Here is a 26,808-nt window from a genome sequence, read left to right as displayed (position 1 = left end):
AACTATACAGTATGTCATCCATCAGTTGAAAAGACTGGGTGACATCAAGCAAACCCATAAAGATACTGTATATGAGCTGGTTATTTGGTCCTGCATGTTTGGGATTAGGGTTTGAAAAATGAGTACAGGTACTAACTCAGTAATTATCTTTGAAATGGATTGTGTTGTGTTGTGTTGTGTATGTTGTGTGCTAAAATCCAAAGGTTGACAAAACAGACTGCTGTACAAATTACTACATTTGTATGTTTATGAATGACACTATATAGACAAAAGTACTTGGCCACATGATTAGCTGCACATACAGGGTGTGAAAAATAAATAAATTATTGGTGCCCCCCCCATCTCAGCTACAGATTTTGTCCATCCATTAAGCCATTCATATTTGATTCGGTTAGCTTCCATTTTAGATCGAGTCAGACCTTCTGGAACAAGTTCATGACACTAACCAAGGTTTCACTGTAGTACTAAAACCAACCAAATGCTTACTTTTCCTCTTCCCACAGGCCCTGTCATTCAAATCCGGCGAAGACATCCATGCAGACTTCCACTCTCTTAATGGGGACATCAATTCACCATCTGTGTCATACATCCTGAAACTGGCCAACCGTCTTTATGGAGAAAATACATCTCGTTTCCTCTCAGTGAGTTTTCAGGGGGTTCTTGCATTAAGTGAATTAGAAAAGTTAGACACAAAATGTACGACTCGTTATCTGTTTGCAGCAATTCCTTGATGCCACGCACAAGTACTATAAGGCAGATCTGAAGACTGTGGATTTCATTGGGGCTCCTGAGGCTTGTAGAGCCGAGATTAACAGCTGGGTGGAGCAGCAGACACAGAGTGAGCCCTCTAAAATAATCACATATACAGCAATAGTTGATGGCTATAACGTTGACTCCTTGCTTTGACTTGTGCGTTGTTTTCAGATAAGATTAAAGATCTTCTGAAGCCAGGAACACTTAGCTCAATGACGAGATTAGCTTTGGTCAATGCCATCTACTTCAAAGGCAACTGGATGTACAGATTCAGCCCAACAAACACTTTGGAAATGCCGTTTAAAGTCAATCAGGTGAAACCTCAGAAATGATACGCGTGTCTCACACAGATGGTTTAATATAAGGCGATGACTCTTTATCTCTGTGTTTGATATCTGTCAGAATGTGACCACAAAGGTGCATATGATGTATCTCAGGGAGAAACTGCCCTACAACTACATCCCTGAGCTAGGTCTGCAGATCCTAGAGATGCCATACACAGATGATGAGCTGAGCATGGTCGTCCTGCTTCCAGAGGAGTCCACTGATGGCTCAGACCCGCTGCTGAAGGTACACAACCTAACAACCACAATTTCCATACTTAAATTATCCTAGTAAACCACTACAGGTTTGTGGTTAAAGGTTAATCCTTCCTGAGCCACCACCGGGTGGAGGAGTTTGTGTGTCCCAATGATCCTAGGAGCCTAGTTGTTGGAGGCTTTCATGCCCCGGGTAGGGTCACCCATGACGAACAGGTCCTAGGGGAGGGACCAGACAAAGAGTGGATCAACAGACCACAATGAAGACAAAAAACAATGGACCTAATTTTCCCTATGGATGGGGGCTGGGCCGGGCATAGCCCGAAGAGGTAACGTCGGCACCTCCCATGAGTAATGAGCTCATGAGAGTGGCCGAAGGGGTCGGGTGCAGAGCGAGCTGGGTGGCGGCAAAGAGCGAGAACCTCGGTGGTCCGAGCCTCGGTGCAAATCAAAACTGCTCCTTCGGTGGAGTGTTTTAAATCAGAAATCAGCACTAAAAACACACCTTTATTCACTGGCTTTTAAGGCAAGCTAATTTAGACATTTTTATCTACTTATTTTATTTTGCTTTTAATGGGGCTGTCAAATGATTAGAATTTTAAACCAGATTAATCACGGTTTTCCAGTTAATCATGATTAATCACCATGTCACACTATGTTACCTTACATTACCTTATATTAGCATATTACGTATATAATTTTCCTTTGTAATTTAAACTAGCAAAGAGTGCATTTGGAATACAGGAAGTGAACAAATGGCACTTTGAGGTCACGTGGTCTGACTTGCGACCATATGTTTTGGGCACTCGGGTGAAGAGAGGGGCGAAGCTGTCAACCGATCATCACCTGGTGGTGAGTTGGCTCCGATGATGCGGGAGGATGCCGGTCAGACCTGGCAGGCCCAAACGCATTGTGAGGGTCTGCTGGGAACGTCTGGCAGAGTCCCCAGTCCCCTGATTTTCAGCTCCCACCTCCGGGAGAACTTGGACCATGTTCCGAGGTAGGCAGCGGACATTGAGTCCGAGTGGGCCATGTTCTGTGCCTCAAGACGGCTGATCCGAGCTGCGGCCATAAGGTGGTCGGTGCCCGTCGTGACGATAATCCCAGAACCCGTTGGTGGACACTAGCGGTGAGGGATGCCGTCAAGCTGAAGAAGGCGTCCTATCGGGCCTTTTTGGCTCATGGGAATCCAGAGGGAGCTAAAAAAAATCAGATCAGTCAGATAAAGGCCACAAAGTTCCTCGTCTTGTAATTATTTTTAAGACATTTTAAACACAAAGTTAGCCTTTTGATGAACATATGGTGGTTTTGAAATTTGGAGTTATTGTTAAGTATGAGCTCAAGCTGAAGTTTTTGTTGTTATGGACAGTTTTTCCATGTACTGTATGTATTTCCTTGTAGCTGGAAAAGGAGCTGACACACACAAAGCTGAACGAGTGGACCAGCAGGAACAACATGGACGTCCACTCCGAAGTTGTTGTTCACCTGCCCAAATTCAAACTGGAGGAGGAGTACCTGCTTAACGAACCTTTGGCTAAACTGGGCATGACTAATGTGTTTTGTGCTGCAAAGGCCGACCTTTCTGGAATGAACGGCGAGGGAAAACTTTTCCTGTCCACAGTGGCCCACAAGGCCTTTGTAGAGGTCAACGAGGAGGGCACTGAGGCTGCTGCGGCCACTGCTTGCATTGCATCTTTCTGTATGCTGAGGGAGGAACACTTTAAGGCAGACCATCCCTTCCTCTTCTTCATCAGGCACAATAAGTCCAAGTCTATCCTTTTCCTCGGCAGGTTCTCCTCTCCCCAGTAAAGAGAACTTGAATACAACATTTTAAAAAAAGAAAGCAAAATTCTTGCAGGAAAGGCTTTATATGTTTGACTGTGCATTTCTAAAATTACATTTCTCAATCCATGCACTGAATCACATATAATAAAGCGTTCACAAGTGTATTTTTTTAATGGGAGTTACATTTTATAAACTCACCAGACACTATTGGGTACACTTACATAGTCTAATGATGCAAATAGCTGTAGCAAAAGTTGCTTGAATTGACAATAAGAGAGAAATTAAAAATAATGTGGCTATATTTTGCAGTGGTGGTTTATTATACTGAGACAACTCAATTATTATTAATACAGTATTGCTGATACTGATACTTTTTACTCGGCCATGTTTCAAGATAATTGAATAATTTTGTGATTATTAATTTGTTGATCATGTTTCTAGAAAGCCGTCCCATCAAGAGGCTGTGTGGACGTCATTGCCAATTCAAAGCAAGTGCTGACAGAGCAGGGATCGTAATCCCCAGTCCTTTTCGTTTAACTTCATCTTCGGTGTGGCCGACACGGGCAAACGTGCAGCAACATCCAAATGCTCCAAACACAAAAATGCTCGAAATGCCCAAAACACACACAAACCCCAAAAAACAGTTAATGGAGCACAACGGAAGTTAGCCATGAACCAAGGGGTGCCAGACCCAAGGACTGTCCCTCTTTCGATACATAAGCGAGATGCGTAGAAGAAAGTTGGCGTACTTAAAAGAAGTGGCCTCATTCGTCTTATTTTAGAGGGGCTGAAACCTATATAAAATATTCTTAAGCTCCCCTAAATAACTGTATATTTTATTGATATTTTCTTGTGACAATAAATTCAGTATAAAGTGGCCAGAATGGGAGTTTACAAAAATAATCACAAGTCATTATTCACTTAAGTATGATCAGACGTCTGTCAGTTTTCCTTTACTTCATAGTAGAGAGAGTCCCTTCAGTGCTTCCTTATCCAATCCATTCCACTTGTTCATATAGGGCCCTATAATCTCCCGTTTGCGCTTAAGTGTTTTCTGTGCGCTGGGATTTAAGCAGATTTCCGTTATGCGGATTCTCTCATCCAGACTCCTCAAACGCATACCAAGTCTAAAGCAGACCCAACGTGCACAGGAAGATGGGTTTATGTGATTCATTTACAAAGGAAGTAGACTTTGCCATGATTTAATTTTTTGGGGCTGTCTGAGCAAAAAATGGAACATGGAGTTTCCCTAACACTTGTGAATGTTATTGACATATGTGAAAAAGATAAAGCACACTTTGGTTGAGGAGGGAATCGTGAGTCAAAATGAGTTCATTTAGCCTTGACTGCTTGTTGAGTGACAGTCGGAGATGACGGTTAAGGGGGTATCTTGCGTGTTCAGCGAAGGTTTAAAGCAGCTCTATCACCATGGTAACTTAGGCTAAGCTCATAGCCTGGTCGGGACCAGGTTATCTCCAGGCTTTCATCTTAAAATGGGCTACACAAATGCCACCGTTCCCTGTTTAACTAATTCGGAGATGGCGTCACAATTTATTCAGAACCTACAAGGTTTCTGAGGGGACATGGAAAAACATTTTTTAAAAGAGCATTCCCTGATTATCCATCTGTAAGTGAGATGATTTTCAGGGGGGGGAATACGCTCGGTATGCTCAAGCGAGCACCAGAAATAAAATGCAATATGAAATATTAATAATTAATGTTAGCAGATGTGAATGTCACAGGAGACCTTGCGTGAGTACTCGGCCCGTTATGCTTCTTATATTACAATATTAGCTGGAGGAATAAACACTGTGAGGCATCAATCAACTGCATTAAAACACTTTTTATTATGAAAGGGGGGGAGGGTCGCCACAAAACACGTCACACGTAAAACACTGACATCTAGTGGTCACAACGAGATAAAGCAGATTTAAATATTTCATGAAGCTATAACGTCAAAAACGAAAGTTGTTGCACCAATGTATTAATTTTTTTTATTGGATAAGTCAATGGATATGTCAAAGTTGTGCAATGGTGAGCGTTGATAAATGACAAGACTGGTAGGGTATAGTTTTTATAATAATCAGTGTTAACTTGTGCATTCACACTCTGAATACTGGCATGCCAACAGTTCTCCCTCGCTGTGTTGGCGGCGACAGTGTTGCTTTTAGCAGTCAAAATCTTTGGAAAACTCCTCATAACGTATATAATAATTACGTACTAATTTTTTGTAAAAATACGTTGGGTGGTATCGCGTAACTTTTCAGCGGAAGTAGAATAACATGACGTCTAACGCCCCCTGTCATGTGAACGCGCACTTAGGACAAAGCAGGAAACCGGACTTGACAAAGTAAGTCGATAACCACCTTTGCGGGACCAATTAAGTCTGATGTTAGGTTTTGTCGAGTTGCACAAATCCTGGGTTTGTGTAGCCACTTTCGCTGTATATCCCCTACTCTCGTTTAAATGAGTAGGCAGGTATTTCTTATTAATTGTAAGAAGCGTACACATACAACTAGCATTGGAACAATGATTACTTGAACTAAGGTGCGTTCCATTTATACTTCCACTCCTCCCCTTTTCCCCCTGCTCTGCAAGTGGCCTCCGCATGACGTCGATAATTACGTATTACGAAATGCAAAGGGAAAGTTAAAGAGGGCGAATTAAACCACTACAGGAACACAGCCTGTGTCCACGAGCTGCCGACCGGATGTAGACGCGTTATGCAGATGCGCAGAACCATAGACAAAGATAGACGCCACATCGAGTGGGTTTGTCCACTGCTACGATACGTCAACGTCGCCGCCATATTGAATGTGTCAGGGCTGCGGTGGAAATGAATACAAGTAAATGTACTTACTTTCAAAAAGCGCCTTTCTACAAAGAAATATATGTTAATACCTCTCTTTTATACATTCACACACATACTAATATACTTGGGAAACTGTTAGGCACCAAAAACAATTACAATCACATTGTACAAGAACAAAAGCAATCACATTGTTTTTGGGGCCCAACTGTTTCCCAGGTATATTAGTGCTTGTGTAAAAGTATAAACCAGAGGAATTCACTTACATTTCTATGTAGAAAGGCGCTTTATGAAAGTAAGTACATTTACTTGTATTCATTTCCAGCACTGCCTTGACACATCCAATATGGCGGCGACGTTGACGTACGGCTAGAAGCAACGTCTATCTATTTCTATGCTCAGAACGGATTGACAACAAAGTGATATGTAACAATGCTTGCTTTGCTTGTGTGTGGTAAATTAACCATCTGAGTTATTATTTTAGGAACTTTACTCGTTTGTAAACTGCTTACTCCCTCACGCTTGCGAGTGGAGGCACTCGCACTTCCCGGTAGCCCCGCGTCATCAGGCTGTCGTCTGCAGGTATGTAGCAGTGGCTACTTTGTGTTTGGCCACTTAACCCTTTAATTTACTCTTACTGTTTTGTTCTCATGGATAAGGAACTGCATGCTTTATATATTTCCTTATTTGCACTGGTAGAGTCACAAGATCACCGAGTTACGTGTTTTTGTACATCCTGTTCCTCTCACTTCCTGCAATGACAATTTTTGTCATCAATATAATGTTACTGACACCTGAGCTGCATTCCAATGACAGTTTGAGTTGCCCTCGGGGGAATCCATCATAAGTGTCGTTACATTTCTCCGAAAAGCTGAAGTGAACTTGGTAAGACCTACCGTTTGAGGGCTGAGGGAGCGAGTCAACATCGATAGTTACACTAGAGTCGCATGTTACCCACAATGCATTGCAGTGGTGCAAGAAAAATACATCCACGGGGGCAGCAATGAACGGCAAAAGCTGGTTGTTTGGAAGAAGGTGCATAAAACCAGAAAGATAATAATAATACTATTTGACTTTAGCAGTGACAACATGCCAGAAGCAAACGAAACCTATTATGACTACTACAGTAAAAATAAATATTCTTAAACAATAACACCAAATTGGAGCGAACGACCCGACTTTAGAAACGAAGTAAAACTAAACCGATTTTTTTTTACCAAAAAGAAAACATGTTGATATACAAATAGGGCTTGTTAAATAAGGAAAAATAAAATCATAATTGGCAGGTACTTATTATTTATAAGAAGCAGTATAGCGCTACTGGTACAATTAGTAGTCGAACCATGGCAGGTGCGTGCCATTTATCACTTTTACTCCTCCCATATCGACTTTCCTTAGGCACTTCTGTATGACTTTTATGTGCAAAAGCATTCAACTTGAGAGCCCTGATCATTCCACAAAAACATCTAGCACTCACAGGCACATTAACCAGAGACACTTTTCTTTTGTATGTGTGTGTTTCAGGTTTTCCGTTTTAATTGTCCTTGCCGATCTTCTTGTTGCCATTCCATTTGTACAATGCCAGGTCTGGCGAAGATTGATTTTGCATGTGTTATGACACAGCAGAGGAAGCACTTAATAGCAGTGCCATTTGAGGATAATGTGAATAGTAGTCAATGACGACTAGGTAGTCCTTTCCTTTAAGATGAAATAAATCCATCTCTTCTTTATAGCTTGGTGCTGTGGGTACATCAGTTACGGTCATTGGCTCTTTAGTTTGCTTGTATAGTACCTGTACTGTATGTCTGGCATGTTTCTTCGTGTTACTCATACGTTCGGTAACACCTAAGTTTTCTTTATTGACAGACTTTGACAGACAAGCCATGAATTCAACTTCAAGTTTATTTACCTTACACTCACAAAAAAGTTGTGGATGGTGGTCACGCAGATGGCCTTTCATATTGGAAATGTTACCCTCCCTCACAGAGACTTTATTTTCCGCGTAGGTTGATTGTCTTCAATTATTTTCCTCTCTGAATCCTTTGTAAATCCAAAATATGTCCAGACTTCAGACCTTGTTCTTTTACTGGAGAGGAAATTCTCAGGAGCGCTGTTTGCAGCGTCCCGCCATTGTTTTTTTACAAACTAAACATTGCAAACTGCGTATGTGCGCCTTCTTCTGAGGTATTGCTGCTTAGGTGCTTCTGCTGCTGCTGCTTCTCCATAAAATGTGCAGTGTCACCGGTCGATCAAAGTCTGTTATGAATCACAGTTTTACGATCATTTTAATTTGAAACGGTAATACTAACCATCTGGAGTTTTGCCGTGGTTAATCAATAATACCGGTAATCGTTACATCCCTAATCTCGATAGGGTGAGAGTGTTAAACAAAACAAAACAAAAAATGCCATAGTTTATATTTTGCAGAATAATTTCACCAGAGTACAAACAGCAAGAGTGCAAAAACAATGAGACAGGTTTAGTGCTACAGAACTGGAAATAAGATTTTATTTTAGCTTTCTGACAAACAGTGACACTATTTTATACTTGTTCAGAAAATACGACATCTCATGTCTCTCAAGTAGATCAAGTCTATTAAGTAGAAGCATAATTTAAAATATTTGTTTGTAGTATAGTAGTAGTGACCCGGATAAGGTTAAGCAGCATGACCACAATAAAAGACGTAGACTAAACACACACCTCTTGATTTAACAACAATCAACATTACTCTCTTACCAGGCACAGTTTTCAACGCCACGACGAACGAGTTGGCTGTGCATGTTTGTCATGCCACGTGTGTGTGGTATTTTTGAGACACTTCTCACATAGTGCAAAGTCCTTAATCAGCTGTGTCCCATCCACACTAGAAAAGCCAAAGTGCGTCCACATGTTTTTCAACTATTCTGGCGCATCTTTCAGTTTAACTTCAACGCACATTTGCCATGGCGTCGCGTTTTGTTTTTCTTCTTCTGTGACTTCCAGCCAATTTTCTGCCACACTCGGAAGGAACTCCACCTGGATGACATGTAAATTGGTGACTTGACTTACTGAGGAGGAACTGTGAAAGAAGTTTAAAGCGACTATATTTTAATAATCTTTTTTTTTTTTTTAAATGATACACTGCGAGAGCGTATTGATGATCCATTGCTCTTGAAATGTATGATTTTTATTCATAAGATCATTTTATTGTCTGGTTTAATGTTTCTTTTTACTGTTCCTCTGTGTAATAAAGGAAGTTTTTGCTGTCATTTAGGGCAAAAATTGTGTAAAACAAAAAATCATTTGTATTGTGTGGTTGATGTCAAATGCATTTGGTTTTGTTCCTGTTGAGTGTGAATGAACTGTGAATGAACTGCAGTACTTTTTCTTTGTGTGTTGTGTCTCCGATTGGTCTTGTGATGGTGTTTGGGTCTCAATATTTTTACAGTTCCTTGATGTATTAACAACAAGTACTTTGGCTTCCTCTGGTCCTCCATTTTACTTGATGTAGGTTTTGCAGTTGGCACTTCATGTTCTTTGAATTTTTCCTTGTTTTTTTAATTAATGTGCATTCTTGGCGACGACAGTTGATGCAGGATTGTTATTGCTTCCATAGAGTGGAATGCAGTTGTCAGTGTTGTTGATGTCCACATCCGCCTTCTTTTTCATTGTAGAAAGTTGACCCCCTGTTGCTGTATTGAAGAAACATTGATTTGTTCGGAGTGAAGATCATAGGTCTATCAAGAGCAACTGGAGGATACTCAGCACAAATCTTAAAACAAGAAGAAGCATTAGTCCTGGAATTTTTTCCGCTAGGATTTTCGAGGAGCTGTGGCGGTGGGCTGCACAGGAGGCGGACTGTCGCTGCTGTGTCGTGCCGCTGCTGCGTTGCATTTTTTTTTTTTTAATTTTATAGTGACAAATAAAAAAATGTATTACTTATTTATTAATGAACTTCTTTATTTAAGCTTTTTCAACAGCCAGCTCACCAGATGATATGAGCACTGTCAAAGCAATGGCTGACAGCTGGCTCAAGCATGGGTACAGCTGTCCCCATTCGTCATTCTGGGATGTCATTTTTGACACCATGCTGAATCATAGGGCCCTACTCTTTGATCCTTGCCACGATTGTATTTCCCTTTCCATCATAGACAGGGGGCAGTTTGAGGAACTGGCTAAAAAAAACTACCCTCCCTTGTTCAGGTATCTTAAAATGTACACAAAAAAAACATTATAAACTTTGTCCTGTTATTTTGGTTTAACAATCATTGGTTTTGAAATAGATACTTTCCCCCTCAGTTCATACCTGACATGCAGAAACTGATTTCTTGGTGTCCTGAAACAGTATTTTTTTGAAAACTACGCCAACATATCTAAATATTTCAGTTGACATACCTCACCCCAGTCGACATTCTCATGATATTTTGTAGTCTCTATAGTGCTATCGTTCTTTTGATATTGTGTGTGCTTTGTTTCTTGATCCAGTAGAGGTATCAGAGTGATCACAACGGTCCGATGAGAGTGTTGGTGACAGGAGGCTCTGGCTTGGTGGGCAGGGCCATACAACATGTGGTCAAAGAGGAAGGGATAGGTAAAGAAGACGAATGGATTTTCCTCTCCTCCAAAGACGCCAATCTCAAGTGAGAACAAACCCTCTCCATTAATGTGCACTGTTACAGTCATAAAATACTTTCACAATCCCAAGTTTGAGTGAACATATTTTTATTCTGTAAATTTGTGTGTTCTGAATATTTAGGAGCATGGAGGAGACCCTGGAGGTGTTTAGAAAATATCGGCCATCCCATGTTATCCACCTGGCTGCCATGGTGGGGGGGCTTTTCAAGAACATGAAGTTTAACCTGGACTTCTGGGTATAAATACATGCAACCACACTTCCTGGACTGATAAGTACTGTATTTGCCACACTTTCTTCATATTTCATGGCTGGTCCTTACAGTCATGCACTGTATGTAGTATGCACAGTGGTACCCTTTTTCTCAGTCGGAAAAGGGTGGATTGCTCCCTCCGGGTTGGGAATGCCCCAAGTTTCTCGGCGTCTTGTTCACGAGTGAGTTGTAGGGTGAGGTCGATAGGTGGATCGGCGCAGCATCTGCAGTAATGCAGACGCTGCACCAGACAGTCGTGGTGAAGACGGAGTCGGAAGGCAACCCTACAGCCATGAACTTTGGGTCGTGACCAAAAGAATGAGTTCGCGGATACAAGCGGCTGAAATTAGTTTCCTTCGTAGGGTGGCTGGACTCACCCTAAGAAAGAGGGTGAGGCACCCAGTCATCCGGGAGGGGCTCAGAGTAGAGCAGCTGTTCCTTCACATCGAGAGGAGCCAGTTGAGGTGTCTCAGGCATCTAGTCCGGATGCTCCCAGACGCCTCCCTGGTAAGGTGTTCTGGGCATGCCCAGCCAGGAGAAGGCCACGGGGCAGACCTAGGACACGCTGGAGGGATTATGTCTCACATCTGGCCTGGGCACGTCTTGGTGTCGTCCTGGTGGAACTGGAGGAGGTAGCCAGGGACCGGGAAGTCTGGGCTTCCCTACTGACACTGCTGCCCTTGCGACTGGATAAGCCAAGGAAAAAGAATGGATGAATGTACAGTGGTGTGAAAAAGTATTTGCCCCCTTTCTGATTTTTTTTTTTCTTTTCTTTTCTTTTCTTTTTTTTTTTTTTTTTTTTTTTTTGCATGTTTGTCACACTTAAATGTTTCAGATCATCAAACAAATTTAATTAGTCAATGACAATACAACCGAATACAAAATGCAGTTTTTAAATGAATGTTTTCATAAACGGAGAAAAAAAAGGTTGAAAAAGGTTGCAAGGAGTCTCTTTCAGCGCTGTGGAGGAATTTTGGCACATTCATCTTTGCACGATTGTTGTAATTCAGCCACATTGGAGGGTTTTCCAGCATGAACCGCCTTTTAAGGTCATGCCACAGCATCTCAATAGGATTCAGGTTAGGACTTTGACTAGGCCACTCCAAAGTCTTAATTTTTTTTCTTCATCCATTCAGAGGTGGACCTGCTGGTGTGTTTTGGATCATTGTCCTGCTGCAGAACCCAAGTTGGTTTCAGCTTGAAGCCACCAACAGATGGCCGGACATTCTCCTACAGGATTTTTTGGTAGACGGCAGAAATCATGGTTCCATTTATCACGGCAAGTCTTCCAGGTCCTGAAGCAGCAAAACAGCTCCAACCATCACACTACCACCACCATATTTTATTGTTGGTATGATGGTCTTTTTCTGAATTGCAGCATTACTTTCACGTCCACAGCGCCCAAATTCCTCCACAGCGCTGTAAGAGACTCATGGCAAGTTATCGCAAACACTTGATTGCAGTTGTTTCTGCTAAGTGTGGCCCAAACAGTTATTAGGTTTAGGCGGCAATCACTTTTTCACACAGGGCCATGTAGGTTTGGATTTTTTTCCCCCTTAATAATAAAAAGTTTCATTTAAAAACTGAATTTTGTGTTCAGTTGTGCTGTCATTGACATTTGTTTGATCTGAAACATATACTGTGTAATTTATCACTGTGAACTTCTGTTATGTTTGTTCCTTTTTAGAGGAATAACATCTACATCAATGAGAATGTGCTGCAGGCAGCACATGAAGTCGGTGTGGTCAAGGTTGTTTCCTGTCTGTCCACCTGCATATTTCCAGATAAGACCACCTATCCCATTGATGAGAATATGGTAAGGAGTATTTGTTTTTATCAGATGTATGTTGTGGATAGTACTTCAAAATATGTTGAACATTTCTAAATGGATGATAACAGTGCAGACCACTCATTGGTCGGCAATGCTATTTAAATCATCTTAACAAATGTGCAAATGTCCGTGACAACAGCCAATCACAGTCGACCATTTCTTGCTTCACTTCCATTCCGTACCAGAAAAGTAAACCGAATGACCTAACGTGGAACTACACTCATAACTGAGGGCAGTGAAATAGATGTGAGCAGTGACTTGGAGTTATCCTCCGAAGATGAGGCTATTGTCAGTGATGGCTGTGTGGCGATGGTTTGGGTATCTCCAAAGTAATGTGGAGCTAATCAAGATGATGTGCAAGGTATGTCAGCGGTCAGTGCCCTCAAAAACTGTCAAAATAAAAAAAAAAAACAGCAATCATTTGAAGAAGTACCACCCAGGCAATTTTGCGTAAAGTAAGAAAATGTGAGCGGATTCTGCACCGCACACGTCGCAGCAGTTCAGCCACTCTTAACAATGCAGCCACCTGACCAACGCAGCAATCAATTGTCACAATTTTATCTAGAAGCTAGTTCATCTGTATTGTATTGTAATTATGATGATTCACATTTGCAAGTAGCAATGATGTTAACAACATACTGTACGTAGCTACAGGCGAAAATGGTATGGTTTTGTTGCCTGACCTGAGCCCCCATATTCTGCTGCTCATTTCTGATCAGTGTCTGAATTTATGTCTCTGTCAATAAATACCACCTAATGTTAAAAAGATCTCCTGACTGTGAGATAGACGTGCTAACCACTATATGATCTGCATAAAAATCTATAATATAATATATTATTTAATTCATATTTTGTCATAAATGTTATATAATCGTAATATGTACCAAGAAAGAAGATACTTATCAGAAATACATGATCAAAATATATGTATTTTTCATACTTGTATGTTATTTTTGTTTATTTGTGACTTGCTGTTGACCACCCACCCAGAATAGGTCCGTGTCGTACTTTTGGGGCTTGATCCACCAGTGGAGAATCACTACTGTGGATAACTTTTAATTCCTTAGTAACTTGTCTTAAAAACTCTTTTGCAACAGATCCATAACGGCCCACCCCATGAGTCCAACTTTGGCTACGCCTATGCAAAAAGAATGATAGATGTCCAAAACAGGTATGCAAAACTGGTGTACTGAGCCCATGTCCACACAAACACAGATGTTTTAAATAAATTTCTATACATTTTGTGCCTCTCGTCCACACACTAATTTCTCCAGAGTGGAGGGTTTCAAAAACTCCAGTGTGTGCACACACAAACTGAACTTTTTGGGGTGTGTCATAAGAAATGTACGATATTGACGAGAGGTCATCATCCTGACAGCCTGATGGATGAAGATGTCCCTCAGACTATGTCCACATGAACACAGATGCACAATTTGCTAGCGTTTTAGCCTTTTGTCCACATCCCAATGTAAGTTTTTGTCCTTAAAAATTGAGTGTTTGGAAAACTCCAGCCAGGGTGAAGACTTTTGAAAACCAGCAAACATAACTTTGATGGTTTTAAACATACTCAGAGTAAAGATACTCCTACTTTGACTTTACATTGTTGAAGACGCTCAGAAATGAGCCCATCCATCCCCAATGCTTTTGTGAGACATAAACACATACAGTGGTGGGAAGAAGTGTTTGCCCCCTTCCTGATTTCTTAATATTTTGCATGGTTGTCACGCTTAAATGTTTCAGATCATCAAACTAATTTAAATATTAGTCAATGACAACACAACTCAACACAACCTTTTATTATTAAGGGAGGAAAAAATCCATACCTACATGGCCCTGTGTGAAAAAGTAATTCCTACCCTTGTTAAAACATAACTGAGATTAATTGAGATCTATCAGTCTGGAAAAGGTTATAAAGCCATTTCTAGAGCTTGGGGACTCCAGCTACCCACAGTGAGAGCCATTATCCACAAATCGCGAAAACATGGAACAGTGGTGAACCTCCCCAGGAGTGGCCGGCCAACCAAAATGACCCCAAGAGCGCAGTGACCACTCGTCCAAGAGGTCACAAAAGACCCCACAACAACATCCAAAGAACTGCAGGCCTCACTTGCCTCAGTTAAGGTCAGTGTTCATGACTCCACCAGAAGAAAGACACTGGGCAAAAAATGCAGGGCAGAGTTCCAAGACAAAAAACGCTGCTGACCAAAAAGAACATTAAGGCTCGTCTCGATTTTGCCAGACAACATTTGGATGATCCCAAACACCTTTTGGGGAAAATGTGGTCTGACGAGACAAAAGTTGAATGTTCTGGAAGGTGTGTGTCCCATTACATCTGGCGTAAAAGTAATGCTCAGAAAAAGAACATCATACCAACAGTAAAATGTGGTGGTAGTGCGATGGTCTGCGGCTGTTTTGCTGCTTCAGGACCTGGAAGACTTGCAGTGATAAATGGACAGCAGAATTCTGCTGTCCACCATGCATACTATGCATATGACAATAAAACTCTCAAATCTTGAATCTTTTTAGTCTTCTGATTGTGAGTACGCCTTCATTTGGACAGAGATCTTCTTAGAACTCAATTGCTGTGGATGGGCAAATGTGCATTTTGGAAAATATCTATGTTTGTGTGAACATGCCCTGAGTACTTAAGAGTATCGTGAAATCAGTGCCCATTCTTTTTTTTATCTCTCGGATGATCTTCAAACTTTCTGGAATATTTAAAATTGTACTGCTGATTATATCTAATCATAAATCGTTTTTTTTTTATTTTTATCGTCATTGTTTCATCTGAGAAAGTGTTCCCTGTTTGAAATTGTCTGTTAAACTTCATTTATGTTGCTCAGGGCCTATTTCCAGCAGCACGGACGTTGCTACACAGCTGTGATCCCCACAAATGTGTTCGGTCCCCATGACAACTTCAGTATTGAAGATGGTCATGTGCTACCAGGTCTAATTCACAGAGCTTACATTGCCAAAAGTAAGTTACATCTTCACACATAAGCAAAAATGGATGCATAAGCAATAACAATTCCAAACATAGTAAGTACGGATGTCCCGATCACCGTTTTTGGCCTCCGATCCGATTTGTCGGCCTTGGATCCGATCAGATTTAGAATCCCGATCCGATAGTAAACAAAAGTAAACACAGCACCTGTTTCTAAAACTTGTTTCATAAAATTTATTCTAAATCCCACAAAATAAAACTCTTACAGAGAATTAAAGGTCAGCTTCACTTTAATATTTAAAAAAAATAGTCAAATCACACATCAACTTGGTGCAGTATTGTAAAATAAAAATAGAGTTCTCCAAGATCTCCTTTTAAGTTATAAACAGTGGCTACCATAAATATTCAATAAATAAATGTACTTTATTTGTACAACTGTGGTAAGGCAGTGTCAGCAATGTAGTGTCGAGACTGCATAGTGTGGATCCATCCATTCTAAAGCCCACATTCTCTACGAATGAGTTGGGCTGGTCCAAAGCAATAAATTCAACTACCTATTTAGTGATCCGCTTTGCCTTTTCGCTCTCTTTTGGATCGTTGTCTTTTCTCCAAAAGTCCGGAGTTTTTTCTTTGGTGTAGCAGCCTTTTTGTCAGTGGCCTTGTTAAATGTTTCATACTCCATTTTGTTTAGTCCTCAGATTATGTACTTTCTTACATTTGTGGTGTTGAATGCAGTTCTACTCGTACCACGCTTGAAATTGTCATTTTGCAGACACAGCAGGATTATTTTTGTTTACAATGCAGAGCTATTTCCACAGGGCTGACATGGCTTTGTGCACTTTCCGGCATACTGCAAAAACATAGCACTTTAGAGAAACTGCCGTAAAGATCGTGTGGGCTCAACCTCCGACCTCCGATCATTAAAAACGAGCAAAAATCGGGATTGGGACATCTCTAATACTAAGTAGGCTATAATGCTACTGTCCTGCAAGTCGCAGTAAATTTTCTTCTGCTGTCAAACATGTTAGCATTGTTTTGATTGTGTGGTTCACTTAATTCAATTACAATTGCTCATCCGATCCATCCCCTCATTTTAAAAACCTTTTTGGGTATTCTTTGAAATGTATTTTTTCTCACGTAAGTATTCAGTAAAAAGAGTGTCATGATGAAAATGACAGTCGGCTAAACTAAGGAAAATTGCAGGGTTATCTTCCACCTGAATTTCCATGCACACTTGGTATGACCCAAAGATGGCAAAAACCCAACTTTTCCAAGGGGTTGATTTTCGCGTGTTTTTTCAGTCTCGCGGCTGTCGCGAAATCGCATTTTTTCAAGTTGCTGAAACGACACTTTTCCGGCCCGGGTTGTGGGCCAAGCCCCCCAAACATTCATCGTGGGTCCCGGCAGGACTCAAAGATGGCAAAAAACGCCGCTTTTCTGACAGGTCGATTTTTGCCCGTTTTTTCACTGTCGCGACATCGCATTTTTTCAAGTTGCTGAAACGACACTTTTCCGGCCCAGGAGGTGGACCAAACCCCCCAAACATTCATCGGGGATCCCAGCAGGACTCAAAGATGGCAAAAAAAAACTACTTTTCCGAGGGTTCGATTTTCGCCCGTTTTTTCAGTGCTGGCATTGTCACGAAATCGCATTTTTTCAAGTTGCTGAAACGACACTTTTCCGGCCCGGGAGGTTGGCCAAACCCCCCAAACATTCATCAGGGGTCCCGGGAGGACCCAAAGAAGGCAAAAAACGTCACTTTTCCAACAGATAGATTTTCGCCCGTTTTTCACAGTGCCGGCATTGTCGCGAAATCACATTTTTTTCAGGTTGCTGAAACAACACTTTTCCGGCCCAGGAGGTGGGCCAAACCCTCCAAACATTCATCGGAGTTCCCGGGAGGACTCAAAGATGGCAAAAAAAAAACAACTTTTCTGAGGGGCCGATTTTCGCCCGTTTTTTCAGTGCCAGCACTGTCGCGAAATCGCATTTTTTCAAGTTGCTGAAACGACACTTTTCCGGCCTGGAAGTTGGGCCAAACCTCCCAAACATTCATCAGGGATCCGGGCAGGACCCAAAGAAGGCAAAAAATGCCACTTTTCCGACGTATCGATTTTCGCCCATTTTTTCAGTGACTGCATTGTTTCGGCACACTTTTTCGGTCCGGTTTGCCCTTCCTGATTTTCTTTTTCTTTTTTTTTTTTTCATTTTTGTCATACTTAAATATTTCAGATCATCAAACAAATGTAAATTTTAGTCAATGACAACACAACTGAACACAAAATCCAATTTTTAAATGACATTTTTTAATATTAAGGGGAAAAAAATCCAAACCTACATGGCTGTGTGTGAAAAAGTGATAATAACTGGTTGGGCCACCCTCAGCGCTGTGGAGGAATTTTGGCCCACTCATCTTTGCAGAATTGTTGTGATTCAGCCACATTGGAGGGTTTTCCAGCATGAACCGCCTTGCCACAGCATCTCAATAGGATTCAGATCAGGACTTTGACGAAGCCACACCAAAGTCTTCTTTTTGTTTTCCTTCAGCCATTCAGAGGTGGACTTGCTGGTGTGTTTTGGGTCATTGTCCTGCTGCAGAACCCAAGTTCGTTTCAGCTTGGTTGGCAGGCCACTCCTGTTCTGTGTTTTCGCTATTTGTGGATAATGGCTCTCACTGTGGTTCGCTGGAGTCCCAAGGCTTTAGAAATGGCTTGATAACCTTTTCCAGAGCCGTTTAATCTCAGTTATGTTTTAACAGGGGGGCAATCATTTTTTCACACAGGGCCAGTAGGGTTGGATTTTTTTTTCTCCCTTAATCATAAAAAAAAATTGTGTTCAGTTTAGTTGTCATTGACTAATACTTGAATTTGTTTGATGACATGAAACATTGAAGTGTGACAAACATGCAAAACTTTTGGCAATCAGTCAAAATAACATGGAAAAAAGTGGATGGAGTGCCATGTTGAACTTCCAGTGACGAGTATGAGAGTGATAACACCAGATTTCACACCTGTGCCCCATTTACACCTGGCCATAACAAATCACATGACAGTATTCAGGGAAAATGGCTAATTGGGCCCAATTTGAAAATTTTCACTTTGTAGAGTTATTGTGGAGTTAATTTTTATTTAAATTGTATCATGTGTGTCATTTTTTTAGTGTTGTCCCATAAAAAGAGATAATAAAATAGTTGCCATTTACTGTATAGGGCAAGTGAATGAGGAATCTGGTAGTACAGGGCCGAAATAAGTATTTTATACCCTGATGTTTTGTAAGGTTATCCCCTTACACAGATATGAAAAGTCAATTTTTGAACATTTTTTAGAGAGGAACAGAATGTAAGCTGCTCTCAGCAACTTTGCCATTAAATTAACAGTTTTGCAATGTTCTCTGTTCATGTTCTGCTCGTTGTTGGGCTCCCATGCAGCCCACCCCCACAGCTTTAAAAAAATCCTAGAAGAAACCCTGTTTATATTTACAATATGCTTTTACAGTATAACACAAGGTTATATTTTTGGTTCCCTGAACAACTTTTGATGATAGACTGACAAATGTGCACTAAACTGAAGCAAACTGTACTGATTTTTCTGACACACAAACACAGTTTTGTTTGTCTCCATTGTCGTGCTGGTTAGAAGAGGGGAAGCCCTTGGTCGTCTGGGGCTCTGGCACTCCGAGAAGGCAGTTCATTTACTCGTTGGACTTGGCTCGCCTCTTCCTGTGGGTTATAAGGGAATATCCAGAGGTTGACCCAATCATCCTTTCTGGTGAGTCATAAAACGTGTGCTGACCTCTGACCACCTTACGCTCAAAGTAATTATTGTGTTGTCCCTCTGTTCCAGTTGGTGAGGAAGATGAAGTATCAATCAAAGAAGCAGCAGACGCAGTTGTGCATGCACTGGACTTTAAGGGCGAAGTGGTTGTATCCTTAAATAAATGTTAGGGTAATCAGTGTCATAACAGCTCGTTTTTAAACTTGCAACAGGTGTCCAGCAGGAAACGGCATCATACAGATCATTAAATTGGTGACTAATCAGTAAATCTGAATTTGCGTATTTGTCATGTTCAGAGTTCACTGTGCAACAGGTGTGATTTTGTCACTTGTCACCCGAGTTTCTTCCGCTTGCCGGCAAGGTGCCTGTTCAAAGGGTGAGGTGCTTTTCCTGTCAGTGCCCAGGACCAGCTGACATTTACTGGAGAGGGGCGAATCCTCAATTAAATTGATGGCATGTTTTAGACACAGTGGACAATTTCACGAGCTATTACCATGAGCAGCAGCTAGCCTATTGTCTCATTGAATTATGTTGTTGGTCGTATCCGCACAAGTTTAGACACCTAGCTCACTGAATTGGATTACACGTATCTTTTAATATTGTACATATGAGTTGTCTTGAGGCCCCGCACCCTGAATACTTTGCAGATCGCTCGCCAGCCCACCTCCAAATGTTCACTGCGAGTTTTCCAGCCGTTGCTACTGGTCTCGTCCACTAGCTCCTCATACTTGGCACGCTTGCTCTCATCGGCCTCAACGATATAGATGTTATCCTGGTAGGGAACCTCAGCTGTTTGCCAAGATCCACTTCCAGGTGCAAGTCAGTGGCTGGAGGTGAGTAGGCCAGACTTTGCTGTGCTGTGCTTTGCTGTGGCCAGCAGAGGCCACAGAATCCAGGGCAAGATGGAATGCTGGCAAATCCAAGCCTTGAACCTCCCAAGCAGACCTGATATGTCAATCCGAGTCAGCCAGTCCTCAAGCTCTGTGCTAGTTCTGGAGGGAAACAGAAATCTTTGAGGTTGCAGTGAAGTGCTTCCCAAGGCTGGTTGCTCTCTGATGAGCTGATGAAGCCTGCTCGGATGAGAGGCGAAACGTCTTCTGAGACGACCTGAACAGTCCAGTTGCAATCGATTCAATGCCCTGAGAAAACAATGACTGGATGAATGAGAATATTCACAGGCGTCTTGGTAAATGTTTTTATTTTTATTAACATTGTTCTATAAATGGTTTGTTTGTTTATCTTTTTAACTTTTTTTGGACTACTTTTAAGTTAACACAGTCAAAAATGACTTTTGTGTTTCGTAGTTGGAATTACTGGCCTTAGACAAAGACTTTAAAGAATGTGTCTTGTTAATAAATTCATTTAGAAGTCGTTCTTACCTTGAGTTGTGCACTGAGGCGCAGCCTGACTGGAGCAGCAAAAGGTGGCACAAAGCTTAGCATTGTCCAAAATGTCTCAGTGTGCTGGAGTTTTACCCAACTTATTGATCGATTGATCTGTAGATATGACTTCCACGGCTGTTCATGCTTGAGGTTCTCCATGGCTCCACAGTGTTTCATCTCTTCTTGTCCTCTGTCATGGTAACCTCTTGTATTTCTTCCACCAACATTCCGTATCATAACTTGCCCTTATTAAACCTTTTTTTTGCCATCCATCTCAAACATGCTGATCGATGATTGTTTTGTTTCTTATCTTGCACTGTTTGTCAGTCATCTCATTCTATATGTAATTTCCTTCACATCACTCTGTAGTATGATACCAGTAAAGCAGATGGGCAGTTTAAAAAGACAGCCAATAATGCAAAGCTGCGCAGCTATCTACCAGATTTCGGCTTCACACCCTTCCAACAAGGTGGGATGAACTTGTAAGTCAGTCACTTTTAATGGAAGCTACCAGCTTACTCTTCTCGTGCCCTCCTAGCTCTCAAGGAGACCTGTGACTGGTTCGTTGCCAACTATGATACAGCTCGCAAGTGAAAAAGCAGTTATCAAGTGGGGAGTAAGACAACAAAATCTGCAGTCTGTTACAAGATGCTCGTACAGAAGTTGCCGAGAGCCGGGCTTGCGTTCCTGAGTGAGCTGGATGGAGAATCGCATCTGCAACATCCGAATGTGTGAAATCAGATCTGTTGTTTGTTAGTTATCCATCAGACTTTCACTTGTTTGGGATATTTCCACATTAAAAGGCCATGGTAAACTACAAATGTGTTAATTGACTCTGCATAATACATTTTGTATATGTACAGTATATATCAGTGGTGTTCAGTCAGGCCCAGCAAAGCCTTCTCTTCAGGCCTAAACATGATCAGAAACACAGACCTACGTCTACAACTTTAACTCGAGTATTTGTTCCATGAAATTGTACTAATTTATTCCAACAGTCAAATATTTTTGTTTAGTAGTGTGTCTCCTGGCTTCTGTACGTCTCCTGTATGTGCATGTTAGATGTATATCTGTGTCATCTGACCAGAGCCTTCAGAATCAGGAGTGTTGGTCCCTGTCACATACACACTATAGCAATGAGGCTGCCAATCAGACTTCAGGTTTGCCTCTCAGTTTTCCGGTTGCGCAGAGCAAAACTGTTCAACAAGCCATGTTACGCCCACAATGTCATGTTATTAGATCAACATTGCTTGTGAACTGCTTCAGATGAGATGTGAGTTGTCTGAATCTTTCATCACCGAGCCGTTCTATTTACGCTTGTGACATTTGGCTGAGCGCCAACTTGACAAGCACCGGTGTACAACTGATCACAGGTGGAAATTAGTCACTAAAGCAAAGTTACTAACAGTAATGTAAGTAAGACCTATTGGTGATTATGTATTCTTAAATAAGGAGACGTATATTATTGATAGAGAATTGGTATCATGGCAATGTCACTGTGATCACGGCTATGTTAGTTCATGTGTTGGGGTTCCCTTCTATTTAAACGCCTGATGGTGCAGCTCTAATGAGTCTATTGCTCTATTTGGGCAACCATTTACTGTCATTTTTGACACTGTCTCTCACAGTGCCTGGCCGAAAAATATCTGGCCGGCCCACTGAAGGCACAGGTACCAAATGCACAGCCCGAAACTTGTATACAGTCATGGAAAAAATTATTAGACCACCCTTGTTTCTTCAGTTTCTTGCTCATTTTAATGCCTTGTACAACTAAAGGTATCTTTGGTTTGGTTTGGTTTGGTTTAATTTATTTCGAACACGCATATGTCCGAAAAGGAGTAGGAAGAAGCAGAGCTTATTTAATCCTACCCCCTCTTCGTAGCACATCAATTGCTAATACATGTGTGTACATACAAACACGTGCATACATATATATACACGTACATCTGCACCTACACCAGTACGCACATTTTTACATATACAGTATACAGGTACACAAATGATTAAAAAAAAAAAAAAATTCCCTTTCTCCATTTTTTCCTCCTTTTCCCTTTCTATTTATCCTGTCCTTTCTCTCCTGTTGATATCCACATCGTCTTTAGTGTTGCACTGCTAGTGACGCTGGGTTTGTATACAAGAGTTCCTTTTATTATTTATGTCGAGGTTATTGCTGTGGAATGTAGTCCTTCTCTGTCTTGTAGGGTGTTTCCTCATAGTAATATGATCTTTAATATGCATCCAGATCACTGATATCTTGGACAACAAGCACTCTTGCGACTCCTGGACTTCCTTTTAGTTTGATGTAGATTTTCCCGTTAGTGCTCCAAGTGTTTTGAATCTTTCCTTGCTTCCTCAGGTCTCGTGCTTTCCTGGCGATGTCGGAATTGCGTTTTGTGAGATGCTCATTCATGTAGACGTTGGTGCCTCTTAGCTTCTTTCCCTGTTTCAGCAGTGCAGCTTTGAATTCCCTGTTGGTGAACTTAATGATGACAGGTGTGGTGTTGTTTCTGCCATGGAGTGGGACGCAAGTGTCAATACTGTTTACATCGACATCCACCTCCTTCGAGTGTAGGAAGTTAGCAATCTGCTGCTTTATTGAAGGAACATCTCTTGACTTGGGTGTGATTTGGAGCCCTGTGAGGACCACATCATTCATTCGTGCCATCTGATCCATCTCGTCAATGTAGTTTTTAATTTGCTCCTTGATATTCTCCTTTGCTTCTTTCTCTTCCTCAAGGGTGGTGCGAAAGGCAGCATTATCCTTCAATAGTGCCTTGATGTCATCCTGTAGAATGTTGATATCATTGCATAGTGCTGTATTTTCTTCCCTGGGGTCTTTAGCGTCCTTAGGATCAGTACATGAGGTGGCTTCCATATGGTTTATAGCCTCCTTGAGAACAGTGCGCAAGGCAGCGTTATCTTCCAATAATGCCCTGATATCATCCTGCAGAACCCTAACATCCTTGCAAAATGCTGTATTTTCTTTACGGTTTATCGCTTCCAGAAGAGCAGAGCGCAAGGCAGCATTGTCATTCAACAGTACCTTAATGTCATCCTGCAGAGCCTTGAAATCTTCCATAGGGTATTTAACCTCCTTAAGAGCAGCACCCAGGTCTGCATTTTCATCTTGCAACTTCTTGACCTCTTTTCTTAGTTTTTTGATATACTTGTTCTGTGCTCTATTTTCTTCCATAATGTTTGTGATTGACTTACTCTGTACTCTATTTTCTGCCATAATGTTTGTGATACCATTCCTTATAATTGCATTTGAAGCTGAATGTTTCGCTGCCATTGAATGCAGTTTCTCAATTGCTTGCATTATTTGTGGTAGAGTGATCTCTCTACCCTCGAGGAACTCCTTGGTAGCCTTCTTAAACTCCAGGTATCCTGGAAAAAGGGCTTCTATTTTTATGTCCGCGTCAGGGCCTGAATCATTTTCCTCTTCGAGTTCAGAGCCAGTATCATTTTCCTTTGTGTTTGACATTGTTGCTAAGCAACCTCTTTGAACTTCAGCAGTTCGCTAACTAGCTAGACTTGCTAGCAGGTATCTATACTTGTATCTGTACCTCTCGACTATCCAAGTTAAAGGAATTCAGATGGGGGATTCAGCCATCAGCGCTGATCCTGTGCTCATGAAGTGTTGTCAGGAAGCACCAAAATAGTTAAAATTTCCAGTATCATCAACAGAGCTCCTGCCATACACGTCCTTCCCCGTCAAGGAAAAAAAAAAAAAAAAAAATACTTGTTTGGACAAGTATAACAATGACAACAAAAATAGCACATAAGAGTTACATTTTGTGGCAGTACAATGCTATCGTTCAAGGGTGTCCAAAGTGCGGCCCGGGGACCATTTTCGTTCGCGGGTGTGATTTTATCGGCCCGCAGCACATTCTAAAAATGTAATTTAACAAGAAAATTAAATTTAAAAAAACAATAGCAGCAGCAAAAATGGAAAAGTCAAAATATTAAGAGAAGAAGAATCTAGCAAGGAAAAAAAGCCAAAATTTCACAAGAATAACGTAAGCGTATAAGGGAAAATGTCATTTTAGTAGCATGAAGTTGAAATATGAAAGAAAAAAAGTTGGGTTTTTTTAAAGAAAAATATTATTTTTTAAGTCAAACAATGAATAAAGTTGGAATTTTTGGGAACTTAGTTTGGGGAAAAATGTATAACATGGCAATAAAGTCAAAATATTAGGAGAAGAAAATATACAAGAAGAAAGTTGAAATATTTTGAAAATAAAAAAAAGCAGAAATTGGACCAGAGTACAGTCAAAATGTTAAGAGGGAAAAAGTTGCAATTTCATGAGAATAAACAAGTAAAATGATCATTTTAGTAGTTGTAGTAGAAAAAATACATAATTAAAAAAATACTGTATATACATTTATAATTGCAAGAAGAAAATGTACAAAAGGAAAGCTGAAACAAAATAGCTGGGAAATTTTAAAAAACTGCAGAAATGGAAGAAGCAGCTGTCATTTTACGGGAATAAAGTAAAAAAATTAAGAAAAAAGTTATAATCGAATGAAAAACAAGTCAAAATTTTACAAGAATAAACTGGTATTATTAAGGAAAAAATGTCATTTTTAGTAGCATTCTATGCTATGCTTCTTAGCGTATCTCCATGTGTTGCTTTATAAAATATCAAAGTGGCGAAGTTGCATCCCTTCATTTTTCACTATGTGGCCCTCGCTGGAAAAGGTTTGGACACCCCTGCTATAGTTATTCATGTGAGAACGTTAAGTGGTTTTGGTTATAACCAAGAAAACCATGGAAATTGCTAGATATCAGCTCTTAAATTCAGCTCTTAAAATTGGCCATCATTTCATCAAAACTGAATAACTTTAAGATTTGATCTCGGCCAATGCCTCTCAGAGTTCTCCCATCACACTTTGGCAATTGTGAACTTCAATTAGCACAACTGAACTATTATGCTGTGTTTATTGTATGGCTCACATGAACTTGACTCAGTGTGGTTTGTGAGTAACACACTCTTCTGGTGAATATACTGTATGTAATAGCAACTGGGCTTCACAGTAAATATAAGCAAGACGGTAGGCTTATGAATTACCCAAAGAATTGTGAGATAAGCTACTTCATTTTACAAATAAAGAGTAGCAATAGCAGTGTGCCGGCTTGTGGCTGCCTTTGGGCGGTGCGGACCAGACGCTTTTGAGAAAATATGTCGTCAAGGGGGGTTGGAATGTCGCCAGATCTAGCGACAAAACCACCAAGTTGGCAACACTGGCTCCTTTTTTCGTGGTGGCATGTTAAGTGGTGAGTGATGCTTCAGCGGGCTTGTTACCTTTCAGCACCTCTTTTTTGCACCTGTGCGTTGTCCACGCCAGCGGCCACTGAAGTTGCTAGGCCACTTTATTCCTTGGCGGTGATGCGAATAAAATGACGCTTAATAGTGACGTTTCAACAGCCTGAACCAAAGTCCAAGGCCAAATTTTTGTCTACTGATGGCGAGCCAAACAGAACAGCTCAACTATTACACACAAATGTTCACTGTTTTTGGAGTGAATCCCACTGCAAAAAAAGTTGCCGAAAAGCAGGTCAACAGCAAAGGCAAAAAACACGAAGAAACGATCTTATTTGAACGTGAGGAGAGCCGGTGCTACCAGAGAGAGTTGATAAGAATCTGGTGACGTTTGGTACGCACACGTAATTAACAAAATAAATGAAAAACAATCAAATTAGGGGGTTTCTACAAGACCCTGCCTCTTGCATGAAGTCAGCTGGGATAGACTCCAGCGTACCGGCGACCCTAGTGAGGATAAGCGGCACAGACGATGGCTGGATGGATGGGTTTCCTACAAGATTCAGATTGTTAATTGGGTGAGACAGTTCCACGGCCTGTTTTGTCTGAGGTTGACAATTTAAAAGGCTGTACTGTATTGTAAAATACGCCTTGCCGTCTGTTTGAACTCACACATACAAAATACGACAGAATTGGACTACCTCGCGGAGGTAGTTGGACAGGTGTGATACTAAAGTGTGCACGTCTGATGGCGATCACAGAGGTCCAGGGAATTCTCAGGTCGCTCGTGTGTACGCTCAGACACTTGAAAAATGAGGGGGAATGTTGGTTTTAACAGTTATTTAATTTCCCCCTTCTATAAT

General features: G+C 41.2%; 2 protein-coding genes and 1 long non-coding RNA gene across 6 annotated transcripts in view; 2 read left to right on the top strand and 1 right to left on the bottom strand.

Moving 5' to 3' along the window:
- Positions 1–3,368, top strand: part of LOC129188574 (leukocyte elastase inhibitor-like) — a 6,918-nt gene extending 3,550 nt beyond the window's left edge. The window contains exons 3-7 of the mRNA XM_054789300.1: positions 504–641; positions 721–838; positions 925–1,067; positions 1,156–1,323; positions 2,694–3,368. Coding sequence (XP_054645275.1) covers positions 504–641; positions 721–838; positions 925–1,067; positions 1,156–1,323; positions 2,694–3,101 — 975 coding nt within the window. The 3' untranslated portion in view covers positions 3,102–3,368. The remainder of the gene's footprint in view (positions 1–503; positions 642–720; positions 839–924; positions 1,068–1,155; positions 1,324–2,693) is intronic.
- Positions 262–6,844, bottom strand: LOC129188576 (uncharacterized). The gene is made up of 3 exons (XR_008572668.1): positions 6,783–6,844; positions 2,139–2,491; positions 262–1,511 (listed from the first exon to the last, which is right to left on the bottom strand). It is a non-coding gene; the product is annotated as an uncharacterized LOC129188576 (long non-coding RNA).
- LOC129188575 (GDP-L-fucose synthase-like) lies at positions 5,360–26,808 on the top strand. Of its 4 annotated transcripts, XM_054789303.1 has the most exons (11): positions 5,412–5,427; positions 6,371–6,468; positions 10,351–10,505; positions 10,622–10,736; positions 12,439–12,567; positions 13,680–13,753; positions 15,426–15,559; positions 19,162–19,293; positions 19,369–19,448; positions 21,051–21,150; positions 21,220–26,803. In XM_054789303.1, the coding sequence occupies exons 3-11, from the start codon at positions 10,381–10,383 to the stop codon at positions 21,273–21,275; spliced, it is 945 nt and encodes a 314-aa protein (XP_054645278.1). In that variant the 5' UTR covers positions 5,412–5,427; positions 6,371–6,468; positions 10,351–10,380; the 3' UTR covers positions 21,276–26,803. The 4 variants fall into 4 exon arrangements, with proteins under 4 accessions (XP_054645279.1, XP_054645278.1, XP_054645277.1 ...); XM_054789304.1 differs by lacking the exon at positions 6,371–6,468 and having other exon boundaries at positions 5,360–5,427; XM_054789302.1 differs by lacking the exon at positions 5,412–5,427 and having other exon boundaries at positions 6,266–6,468.

This window comes from Dunckerocampus dactyliophorus, chromosome 10 (genome assembly GCF_027744805.1).
Source record: "Dunckerocampus dactyliophorus isolate RoL2022-P2 chromosome 10, RoL_Ddac_1.1, whole genome shotgun sequence".
NCBI classification, from domain to species: domain Eukaryota; kingdom Metazoa; phylum Chordata; class Actinopteri; order Syngnathiformes; family Syngnathidae; genus Dunckerocampus; species Dunckerocampus dactyliophorus.
This window is presented reverse-complemented; position numbering and strand designations above follow the sequence as displayed.

Excerpts from the sequence above, each read along its gene's own strand:
- LOC129188575 (XM_054789305.1), top strand. The coding sequence starts at position 10,381 with ATGAGAGTGTTGGTGACAGGAGGCTCTGGCTTGGTGGGCAGGGCCATA. Across the intron at positions 10,506-10,621 it reads TCCAAAGACGCCAATCTCAA|GAGCATGGAGGAGACCCTGG; the intron begins GTGAGAACAAAC and ends CTGAATATTTAG. Across the intron at positions 19,294-19,368 it reads TGACCCAATCATCCTTTCTG|TTGGTGAGGAAGATGAAGTA; the intron begins GTGAGTCATAAA and ends CCTCTGTTCCAG.